At 40.6% G+C, this 12,240-nt stretch overlaps 1 protein-coding gene across 1 annotated transcript; it reads right to left on the bottom strand.

Annotated features, from left to right (window-relative positions):
- Positions 1-2,603: 2,603 nt before the first annotated feature.
- Positions 2,604-11,374, bottom strand: krt1-c5 (keratin, type 1, gene c5). The gene is made up of 9 exons (XM_068720817.1): positions 11,280-11,374; positions 10,203-10,600; positions 9,473-9,555; positions 7,978-8,134; positions 6,640-6,804; positions 6,424-6,549; positions 4,770-4,987; positions 4,380-4,408; positions 2,604-3,537 (listed from the first exon to the last, which is right to left on the bottom strand). The coding sequence occupies exons 2-9, from the start codon at positions 10,590-10,592 to the stop codon at positions 3,422-3,424; spliced, it is 1,284 nt and encodes a 427-aa protein (XP_068576918.1). The 5' UTR covers positions 10,593-10,600; positions 11,280-11,374; the 3' UTR covers positions 2,604-3,421.
- Between the last annotated feature and the right edge of the window lie 866 nt (positions 11,375-12,240).

The following is a 12,240-nucleotide window of genomic DNA, read 5'->3' as shown; positions in this document are numbered from 1 at the left end:
CTGTGCGTTTTTTTATTTTGTGATTATACAATAAAACAGTTAATATCTAACACCACATGGCAGGAGAAAGTAAGACATTTGAGAGCTTTGGCAATAACTCTGAGATCTCCAGCTGAATGACCTGACATTGCTCCACAGACGATCACTGAATAATGATAATAATAATAATGCTAATTAGTTATGATACTGTTGGAATTTAGTGTCGTGAGTTTAACTACACAATCATTGTCTCCTCTGTTTGGTGTAACTCGTTTGTATGACGTCATGGGACGGTTAATAAGTTAATGGACTCTTAAAAGTCTGCGTGAAACATCTATATTTGGACTTTTACAAGTTTGTCATCAAGGTGACAAATAATACTCGCTGTTGATGACGAGGCATCCGATTTAGACTTTGACGTTATCAGTGACATCCGACTCTGGGAATGTATTTGTTTGTGTTTTTCAGCGTCGTAGTTAAACTTTTCTCACTGGAGTGACAGACACTTGTAGTTTCACACTGACAAGAAACTGCAGTAAATGAGCGCTAATGTAAGCTGAGCTTTCTCTTTCCAATCCCTTTTTTAAAATCGGAGTTCTAAGATCTTCAGGGAAGAGATGGGAAAAAAAAAAAAAAAATGTTTAAAGCTATCATGAAACACCAAACAGGCAGCTTGTGCTAAACACTAACAACATGATCCTTCTTTAACCGACGGTGTACGTTTGAACATTGAAAATTAGTTAAAAAAAGGTCAGAAATATAGACTAAAAACAATGCAGTGTCAAGGTTTAATTTATTCACCCATAAAGAAATGGAAGATAAATACCCATGAATAAAATACTCAATAAAAGCTACAATCCATAATATAAACTGTTTTTATGCTGTTTGAATTGTTCAACAAACTATACAGTTAACATTAAATTAACTTTTTTTAGTCGTCCTTACAAAGGGCTTTAAAAATAATCAAGTGAATGAGCCTAATTAACTCAGCCAGGACCGATATGGATAAAGTATTTATATAATAAATCTCAGTAGACAAGATGAGAGGATCTTTTTAATATCCAATATGAACAGGAGGTATAATTACAGCAAGCAAAACCTGTTTCAATGTTCATCTGAACGTGACTATTGATTAAGACAGACTTGAACGTTTGTCAACCTGTCCTTTTTAATTCTAGGGAAAAAATATCTGCAACTGTTAAAACTGAGACAACTGTTTACTGCTGTTGCTGTCTGCCTCTGTCTGAAGTGATGGAGTCATTGTTTAAAACATTACCCTCCATTGGGACTGTTCCGTCTGCCGCTGTTGTTAATGTAAACTGTAGAGTGTAGAGCGACCGCTGCTCAGGAGCGAAGCTTAGTGAAGGGTCAGCTTAACACTTAAAACCACTGCAGTGAACTGATCTGGTGGAAAGTATCCGAGTATGTTTACTGAAGTACTGTATCCATATTGAGGTACTTTACTTGAGTTTTACATTTCTCTGCTCCTTTATCCGTCGGCTCCACTACATTCCAGAGGGACATCTTTTTACTTTATTCATTACTGTGTGTTTTTGACTCATGAAGTTATTTTGCAAACTAAGGTTTTACATTCAAAACATACAAACAATTTATAAAATATGCTGCATTTTTATTTTAGTTTTTAAAGGCGATGGCAAGTTCCAACCTTTTTTTTTTTTTTTTCTTCTCTCAATTAACATGTTTTAGGTATTTTCTTATTTTTCATAATTCTAGTGCAGCAAACTTCCTTATTTATTTGTGTTTCGAAATTGTGTATCCTTTAAGTTAGCTGTCAGTGGTTCAAGATGGGCGATGATAACATTTAAAAGTTCAGTTCTGTCGGTATTCAGATAATTAGAGTCCATTCAGTCTTTGATAGCAGCAGTGCAGGGACTCAAATTACACCGTTGATACTCAAACGTATAGGAAAGCTTCCACATAATAAACACGTTCACATACTGTTTACCACACAGACATCTGCTCTTCAAAACACGCTTTAAAACTCAAAGTAGTTGAAATCCCCAAATGACAGCAATGCAAGGCAAGGCAAGTTTATTTGTATAGCACATTTCAACAACAAGGCAATTCAAAGTGCTTCACATAAAACCATTAAAAGCATTCAGCGTTTTGTCACGATCAAATTTCATCAAATTAAAAGTTTCACCATAAAAATCACCAGAATCCTTAAAGTTGATTTTAAATCTTTAGCCCGAATCTCAAGTAGACCTTTTTTTAATTTATTTTTTTACCATTTTGAACTTTTGTTGTTGGGCTTTGGGCTCACACAGTCTGTGATCTTGTATCACAGTGACCCAGAATTAAAGAATAGTCTTTAATCACAGTACTGTAGGACTTTATGTCCCTTTTTATGGTCGTCATATTTCACTTCGTCAACATTCATTCTCAGCTTTTAGTGACTTTATGTTGTTTGTATGTGTATTAGAAACACAACCCTTGAACACACAAAAGCCTGTAACCTGAAACTGTTGTGTGTAGCTTTTTGTACTTTCTGCCCTCTTGGTGCAGAATCATGTGTTTCTTTGTTGCTACGTCCTATTATGTTCCTCGAGTATCAGTCAAAGTTTCTGTGTGAGCGAAACGCTCTTAAAAATCAACAGGGACTCTTATTTTGAAACACTGCTTTATTGACACTGTACAGCTGCTTTGGTCGATTTGTTAATTTCTAGAATAAAACTACAGCACAACACAACAAGCCCATTACTATTTCACAGTGAAACTATCATGCACATATAGTAGATATTCTGTTGCAGGATCAATATATTTTCTAGAAGCTTCAGTCAGTATTAAAGGACAAAGTTAGACATTCAGGAAAATACTCTTTATTTGCTTTCATGACTAGAGCTTGACGAAAAGACTCATGTCTGTGCATTGAATATGAAGCTACGTCTAGTTAGCTTAGCATAGATACTTTTTTTTTACAATTTTTTTTTGTAGATATAACATGTTAAGTCGTGACTTTTTAGAGGTGCTGGTTGTGTCCTCGTTTTCAGTCTACAGACGACTACAAGCTCTAGATTCATATCCAACACACAGACGAGTGGAGTCAGTCTTCTCATCTTACATGAAAGAAAACGAGGGTATTTCCCCCCCAAAAAAAAGATGAACGATTTCTTTCAATTAAAATGAGTGGAAGTTCATTCTTAACCTTAAACAGCAGTTTGAGCAAAAAGCTAGCCAGCTTCTTCTGGATGCTTCAGATTTTGATGACAACTGAGCAAACTAAATCTGCAGGGGAAGACCATGGCATGTGGTCAAAAGACCTGGGGAAAAAAGCTACAGTAGTAAGTGGACCTTGAGTTATGTTGGTTTTTTTTTTTCAAATATGGTTGATGTTTCATAAATCAAGAAGGTCATGTTGAGACCTGAACCTCAGTCAGCAGGCTTTGGGTTTAAGAGACATCTTCTCTTCGCACACTTTGGCTCATTTCTTGCGCTCCTCGATCTGCTCCACCTCACTGGACTCATCCACCACCTTGCCGTTGATCATGGTCTGGGTGACGACTTTTACTATCTTCCTTGTCCTTACATCGGGTTCTTCTGTGACACAGAATAAAAAACAAAAAAAACAAACTTAATCTTTCTTGTCTGCTGGAACAGCCCTGAAAAATAATATTAACAGTCATCTAACAACAATGCAACGTCTTACTAGCAAAGTATTTCACACTGAGGTTTATGGGGCTGAACTGAAACTTCAGTATCAGAAATACTTTTAACCTTCAAATGTAACCTAATGTCAGTAACCTGCATGCTGGTGTGTACCAACTTTATGCCAAAACATACAAAAGGGAAGAGATCGAATGTCAAAACCTCACTGTTTGGTGCTGTTTTTTTTGTTGACTCTGATCAGATCCTGTTTGGGTATCAAGCAGACACACCCTAGACCAAAGTTTCATGTGGGTTAAAGGGAGAGTCTGAAATAAGTTGGAAAGGATTTGATGCTCCTGCAGCATGTTGCCTACTGCAGTTTCCTCTTTTTTTTTTTTTTTTTTTTATTGTTCCAGAGAAATCCAAGATCAGCTTTACGAGACCAATGTTGACAGAGGGATAATACAACAGTAGGCCAGAACAGTAGAAAACCCAAGCTGCAGGAGCATCAGATCCCTTCCTTAGTTTCACTCCCTGAAACACGAGTTCTCTCCTTGTGTGGTCACTCGATACCCACAACGGATCTGATAAGAGCCAAAAATAGAATTCTACAAAAATGTATTACTTTTTCATCCTTTTTTGTTTGTGTATATCCACACAAGCCACTGCTGTTTTCTACAAATAAGCTCCTGCAAGATTGACCACAGCACCATGTAGACGGAGTGAGAAGACTTTACACAAAGAATAGCTTTTGGTCCTCAAAGGCATTCCAGATAAAGATAATCTGAACTTACTTTTAGGAGGTGGAGGTGTTTCTTTCACCCTGTGGGACAAAAGAATATGACAATGTCATCCAAGAGCAAATTGATACCATGCTGACTCAATATCCGACGCAAGTAGGACACTTTAAAGAAATAGTTCCTTGTTATTGGACTTATGTTTACTCCCTTTCTTGACCACCTTCTATGTGGTCAGTGGTATAGATCTTCTAATTCAACTCCCCAAATGTCACACTCTTTAATTTGGTGTGTACAATACGTTCATATTCCGGATAACTACATGTGCTCCTGTGTAAAAAGCAATATTAGTTAATACTTAAAGCCTTTTGAAACTGCTTAAAAACATGTTGTTATAAAACAATGTCGATTTTGAGCATTGATCGTGGAACGTCGTCCCTCACTTACGTTTCCTCTCCCTCCAGCAGCCTCCTGTAGGTGGCGATCTCCATCTCCAGGTTCTGTTTGATGCGCAGCAGCTGCTCGTAGTCGGTCTTGTTGCGTTGCATGTCCAAACGTAGCTGAGACAGCTCGTCCTCCAGGTGGGTCAGTGTGGCCTGAAGACGGTCCATCTCCACAGAGTACTTGTGCCCCGTTTCTCCCAGGTTTCCCTCCAACACGCCTACCTGTCAGCGGAGCCAACGGGTAATGATCAGTGACCGTTATTAACGCTCAATAACAAGTCGTACTATACGGTCTCGCACATTACGAAACAATGTGAAGTGAACAAGACATCCTATTTATTCTGAAATGTCACCCGTCTGCCCCTCATATGTATCAAAAGGTGTTTCACATCCACAACTTTTATGCAAAAACTTAAACACTTCAATATCATTTTCACCAAAAGCATTTAACATTAAATCTGCTGGTTTTTCCTTTGCTGGAAAATACATTTTGAAACCAAATGAATACTTATTAAATGCTTTAAAGTTCTCTAACTGTCTGCTGCTGTTTTACAGGGAGCATTCAGCGGCTCTATCGGGTCACTTTTCCTCAAATCTGCTGCAGCTGGAATTGACGCACGCAGATGACGGCGCCGCCGCCGCTCCAAAACGGTAAGGTTGTGGGACGTAAAACCAAAACATGGAGCTGAGGGGAACTGATATATTATTCTAAACATATTGTAAAGTGCAGCTTTAACTGGCAGCGTAGTCAAGATGTAACGGTAACACTGGTAAACGGTTAAAGGTTCCTTGTGGGGTTTTAGACCCCGCAGGCCTATGGAGATGTTTTTCTCCTGCTTTGTTGGTCTTGTAACACGCCAAGATATTTTGCAATGCACACTAATAGACATGTAAACAGAAAATTGGCATTGCAAATGTTTTCTGTGGAAGAACTACACGGATACACACAGATGCGTTTTGGTGGCCAACACTGAATAAATACATTTACAAGAAAACCCCACAGGGCACCTTTTTTTAACTCAGACGGCTCACACAAAGCATGATGTATTATACATAATAATCCTCTATTAGGTTGACAGTTCAGACGGTGTACATTCTTGCCATCCATTATTTCTATGTATGTTTACCTGTTGAGCTCATCCCCTCACGCCCCCTCACCACTCAACCAGAGGTACTTGAGACTGTCAGCGCCTTAATATGTCTGCATTCAATACTGTGTGCTTTCTATTAGGCAAACATCCACGAGCTATATTTGCCTCCACTGCACAGCTCTATGTTGCTTGTTTAACCTGTGCTTACATGAAGCGGCGACGCGGACAAAGCATTGGCTTGTTTGGCTCTTCGTCTTGCTCGCGCCGATTGATTATTGGAGCACAATGAAATTGCTGTGTGCATTGTGCCGCTAAAGGCTCTCTGTTGACAAGGAGAAAGCAGCTGTTATCTATAGATAAGTGTTCAGAAGAGAAGAGGTCAGGACGGGGCTGAGCTTCAAAGAAGTAGAGGAATGGTAGTTAACGTGACTCTGGATTCATTTCTGCAAGAAAAAGACTATTTGCTAAAGCTATTTGATATTTGACGGAGAAGGTAAAGTGCTAATCCTGGAGAAATATGTGATGACGTACGGAGTTCTGTTACTGTCTTTAAATGAAGTTCTGTACCTGCTTCCGAAGACTGTCGAGTTCGACCTCCAGAGCCTGCAGGAAACGTCGTCTCTCACTGAGCTCACCTTGGGCGCAACGCAAGGCCTCGTTGTTTTCTTTGACCTCCGACTGCACCGCTTCCAACTGGAGACATCAGTAAAAGTAATGTTGAGCATGTAGCCTATGAATCCTCGGGAAAAGGGCAAGTAATGATGGGTTAGTGCAGTGACGGACCTTCTTGAGGTACCAGGTCTCGGCGTCCTCCTTGTTCTTGCGAGCGATGCCCTCGTACTGGACCCTGAGCTCAGCCATGATGGCTCCCAGATCCGGACCATGAGCCGCATCCACCTCGACGTTCACTTGCTCGTTGGCCAGACGAGACTTCATTAGACTCATCTCCTGAGATCATTGAAAGAGGGAAGAGGGAAAAGCGGCGTTTAATGCTGCAACATCTTCATTTCTACCTAACTCCCTGGACGACTCTAAAGCGAGTTAAACATCTGACTTTTTGTGTCGTCTTATCTACTATCCAGTGGCAGAAGAAGTATTCAGAGCCTTTACTTTTAGTTGAAGTACTAATACCACACTAGTACTAAAAGTACTTATGTAGGATTTTGAATGCAAGACTGAAATATTATCAGCAAAATGTACTTAAAGTATCACAAGTGAAAGTACTGATTATGCAAAAAGTTTTTTTTTTTTTTGATGGTGTAATATTTCTGATTAAGTCCTGCACACTTAGTTTTATTGAAACAAGTGAAAGATGTTAAGGATAGATTTTGCACTTAAATTAAAGTTGTTTTTTGAAATGGTCTAGAAAGGAATTTTGAAAATTACAGCTTAAATGACCCAGTAAGAAGAGCTCTGAAGAATGCGTCGTGTTTTACAAACTGATTTTAATAGTGAACGTCTGCAAAGTAACTAGTAACTTGAGGAAGCAAAGTAGTGTAAGTAATAAGTATATTGTACAGTATTTCTGTTTAACTATTTATTATTCATAGCAATTATTTACAACCAGTTTGAGCTGTGCTGCAGTACATTTTAACTCCTTTGTTTTTTTATCTATATATAGATATATATATCTATATCTCACCTCTGCATGTGCAAAATAAATATTCTCCGGTCAGGTTTACAGTCCACATCCTGGATACCACGCCTTAGAGTCTAAACACACATAATCCCTGGTGGCTGATGGGCTCAAATGCTCCTGTCTGTCGTTTACACAGGTGTTGTCTTGCTATCTTGAAGCGCCATGGCTACAAAGAAAAGGGGTGTGTCCGCACGCTTAAAATGATCACGTTTCAGCTTTCTGAATCCTGTTAAACCTTCTGCTATTGTGTTGCTGATTTAAAAACAAAAATTGGAACGCATTACCACTTTTTTTTGGGATGGTATTAGTCCTATCGAGGTGCAGGAAACTGGTTTTCATGCAGCTCAGTAAACCCGCCGTGCTTCAATGACATCCTACATGTAAACCAGACTGCTCTTGACAACTTGTAAAGTGATTATCTTGACGAGGAAACGCTCGTTGGTCACGCCGTGACGTGACCTTCACCTCTGCGAGGCTCTCACCTCGTCGTGATTCTTCTTCAGGAAGTAGAGCTCCTCCTTCAGGCTGTCCAGGTCTCCTCGCAGAGTGGCGATGAGTTGGTCGTGGTCAGACTTTGCTCTCTTCAGAGCTTGACAGTCCCTCTCCACCGACTGGCACAAGGTGGCCTCTGCTTCCCATCTGCAGGAAAAACCCAGCGTAGAATTCAGATCGGAGGAAAGGTCATCAGCAGACCTGTGCAACACTAGTCCCAGTTTGTGCCACTAATGTGTCTTTATTACATTTTGGTTACAGTTTGAATGAATCCCTTTTTTAAAATGGCCTTTACAAAAGGCCATTTAACTCTTTTGTGTATATGCATCTAAAAGTTTTCCATCTGCAGCAACATTTATAAGATTTTTAACCCTTTTTTCAAAGTTGTGATTCATCATCATCTAATCAAAGTTGGCTGCCAAAACTGCTCAATTTGTAACAAAATGGGAAAAAAAGTAGTTAATACTAATATTGTGAGCAAATGTTCATTCTTGGGAACTGTAGTTTGTAATTCAATAGGAAGTAATTAAATGCCCATCAGGATTTATGGGCATTTTTTTTATAGATCAAATGCTTTTCTCTTAATCTCAAACTTAAAGGTTAACTTCAGTATCTTTTAGCCTGGACCCTAATTTATGTTTATTGATAATCGGCCCAAATTCTTTCTTTTTTTTTTTTTTTTTTTTGTTTACTTAAGTAGCAGTATTATTACCGCACTGTAAAAATAAGTAATAGTATGAAGTATTATCCTCTACTTTACACAACTTGCATACATGTTGCTTATATAATCTTGAACTAAGCTTATTTTTCTTTGTAAAATGTTAATCTGCAATGTAACGGCTGCATATTAATGTAGTGGGGTAGATGTAGAAGGTAGCATAAAATGGAAATCCTCAAGTAAAGTATGTACCTGGAAAATTGTACTTAATAACTCTCTACCGTTGACGAGGTATGAGAATGAGAGACACAATCTGGGGGTAATGCAACGCGGTGTGCGAACAACGGACACGTGAAACCACTCTGGAAATAATTCCAGAGTGGATGCACACGTGTGAAAAGTACCGTCCAAACTCATGCCACGATCTGCATGTGAAGTACACATGCACTTTGCTTCCAACACCATAAATAACTGCAGGTTGATGCATCGCCCCTTCACACCAGGCCACAGAACATACCATCAACACAATGTGAAAAACACCAGCAGCGGGTGGGTGAATCCTGACTCCACCGGCTTTCATTCGGCTTCACTTTGCCAACTCTGGACTTCTGAAAGCGATGATGTCTCTCTGACCCGCACAATCCATCACATCCTGCGCTCACCGATGGCCGTCTCCATCTCCTGCGGCTGCCTGGGCACCGTGGGAACGGGGCTCTTATTTCACGGCCTGACATAAAGGTAATTTATTCACATTGCTCTGCAGTCTGGCGCTCGCGTGTGAACACTCGCAGGCAAGTAGAAGAAAGGACCCACTGTGTGACACTCACTTGACCCTGAAGTCGTCGGCCGCCAGCTTGGCATTATCGATTTCCAGCATGATGCGGGCGTTCTCCAGCGTCTTCTTTCTCACCTGAGCGGGGATACATGGTGGGAAGGTAATGAAGATCCGGCATCAAGGACTAGAGATATGTGCTTTTTATCATGTTATTGTGCAGATTTATTTACTGTAGAGTAAAACATGCTCTTCTTAAAAGCTCAGTGAGCATCCAAATCTACCCGGCTGCATGAGCTTCGTGCTCCTCTCATCCCTGCCTTCAACTTCCTTCACAAGATGGACCACTTGAACTACTACAAGTTTTTCTTTATCTTTTCTGTGAATAAGCAAAAACTTAAATTTTGCTTCAGCGGATGGTGAATGTTGACTCGGAGGTCTTTAAAGTTTCTGTCAAACTAAAATAAGAAAGTTACATGTCTGCTTAATCAAACAACCCTAAACATATCTATCTATCTATCTCTCTATCTCTCTATCTATCTCTCTATCTCTATATCTCTATATATATCTCTCTATATCTATATATTTATATATATATATATCCTGCATTTGACTAGTTCATAGTGCTGTGAAGTAGTGTATTAGTATTCCAATATGATTTCAGGTGTGTAGGTAAAAAGGCGAACGCAATCAAGCCCATCAACAAGTACACATCAAGATCACTGGGGTGCAGTCAGTCAATCCTCTGTTAAGCGAGCTCTTGAATTTGACCTACGAACACTGACCTCCTGCCCGATGGCATGTGCCTGGGACATCATCCCCTCGATGTCGTGTCCCCTTGGAACCTTCTCGAGCATGAGCTGCTTGATCTTCACCTCCAGCTCAGCATTGGCCCTCTCCAGCGAGCGCACCTTATCCAGGTAGTTGGACAGCCGGTCGTTCAGGCCCTGCATGGTCTCCTTGTCGCTGGCGGCGACGCCGAGGCCGTTGAAGGAGAGGCTGTTGCCCAGCATGTTGAGACCGTTGCCCATCGAGACGGAGCGGGACAGAGACAGCATGCCGACGGAGACGGGGGCCTTGGAGCGCATGTTGCGTCCGCTGTCCCTGACGGACATGCTGGAGAAGGAGGGCTGCTGACGCACCGAGTAGCTGCGCACAGAGAGGGTGGAGGCCATGGTGTCCACTGCAGAAGATTAAGATGAACGTTTTAATCGCAGACAAAATGGCAGACCTTCAGTCATGCATTTAAATGATTGATGGAAATGAAAGTGGGTTCTTGATCTTTTTAGAAACAGCAGTCATAAACTTTCAAACCAACATGGACAGAAAGTCCTCAAAGTGCTCAAAAGAGGGACAAAACAATGCATTCTTTTGTTTCTCTCTGTAGTCGTTTTGCATCCGTCTGTAGTCATTTTGCATCTGCCTTTAGTCGCTTTGCATCTCACTGTAGTGGTTTTTCAGCTCTTTGTAGTTATTTTGTGCCTCTTTGTGGGCGCTTGATTAACAGATATGTCAAACAGGCTCTGTAGGCTCGTTAAGTAATCTATACTTCTCTCAGGACAACTGCTATCAACATGACTGATATAACATATATATATATCTCTCTATCTCTCTATCTCTATCTATCTATCTAGAAAGAAATATAAAACACGATGTTTAGTTTTTTGTTAGGTTATCTAAAAAGTAAACCAAATGCTATAGAGGATCTATTTGACTTCAAGGCCTCCTCTGTCTGTGTCTTATAACTGTGTACTTCATCTGCTTCTTCCTGTGTGAAATTGAAAACGTGTGTTGCTCAGTCAGTGACATAAAGTTATTATTTGATGAGTATATCAGAGGAGAAAGAGCAGCATAGTACTTACATCGCTGTCAGTTCTTCAGGCGGTCTTCTGTTGCGCTGCGAGGTCAGGTTTGGACCCTGATGGTGCGAGTGACTGTTTTGTTACTGGACCAGATTTCACAGGTGAGTTTGTCTGCAGAGGCACAACTCTCTTTGTTGGGGAGGAGTTGCCGTTGGTGTGTCCAATCCCACAGCAACGAGGAGGAGGATGCAACTTGACACCTTGTAGAGGAATGGGGAGAAAAAAAAAACAGAACTGGTCCACATAAACTAAACAAGTCGGTGTCAAAATTTTAAATGCAGTTAATTTTCTGCCGGATTGCAGGTTTGCAAACAGCAGCTGTATGTTTAGACAGCTTCTTTTTTTTGGGGGGGGGGGGGGGGTTCAATCTATTCTGGTCATATAAAAACAAATAGTTATTGGTGTACTGAGGTTTTCTTCAGGGCATTTAAACCTTATTCATTTTAAGTATGACCAAATGTACGTGATTAAAAATAAACGACTCTAAATATTAGAGCTAATGGAATAATTAAATTAGAAATAGTCATGAAAAAATGGATAGCTAGCTAGAAAAGAAGTGGTTAGACCTTGAGTCGTCACTATTGCGCTGTAAACCATTGGTGGAGCCTATTATCTGCACTACTATTTAGCACACAAACTGACTGAGCTATATTTGGCATCATATGGTGACATCCGCCTCCTCAGGCGTTCATCTGACCTGTATGGTGAAACTGGGAGAACTGGTGTGGTGTGGCTAGCAGGACTGGAAACAGGCACCCTGCTGTCTCCACAGTGATCCCATTTAGTGTGGACACAATGCACACAGCGATGCGAGACACCGGCTTCACCGGAGGACAGCCCGGTGGGAGGAAGCGGGAACAATGGAGGGACCGAATGAAAAGAAAGTGAAGACCCCTGAGAAATGCAGGGCGTAGCTGCGGCTGAACTAGAAACCTGGATTAGAGTCACAATCGCAAACGCA

The sequence above is a fragment of the Cebidichthys violaceus genome, unplaced genomic scaffold, assembly GCF_023349555.1.
Source record: "Cebidichthys violaceus isolate CVI_PGR_0920_01 unplaced genomic scaffold, fCebVio1.0.p SCAF_26, whole genome shotgun sequence".
Taxonomy (NCBI): domain Eukaryota; kingdom Metazoa; phylum Chordata; class Actinopteri; order Perciformes; family Stichaeidae; genus Cebidichthys; species Cebidichthys violaceus.
The sequence above is the reverse complement of the archived record's forward strand: the minus strand, read 5'-3'. Positions and strand labels throughout refer to the sequence as shown.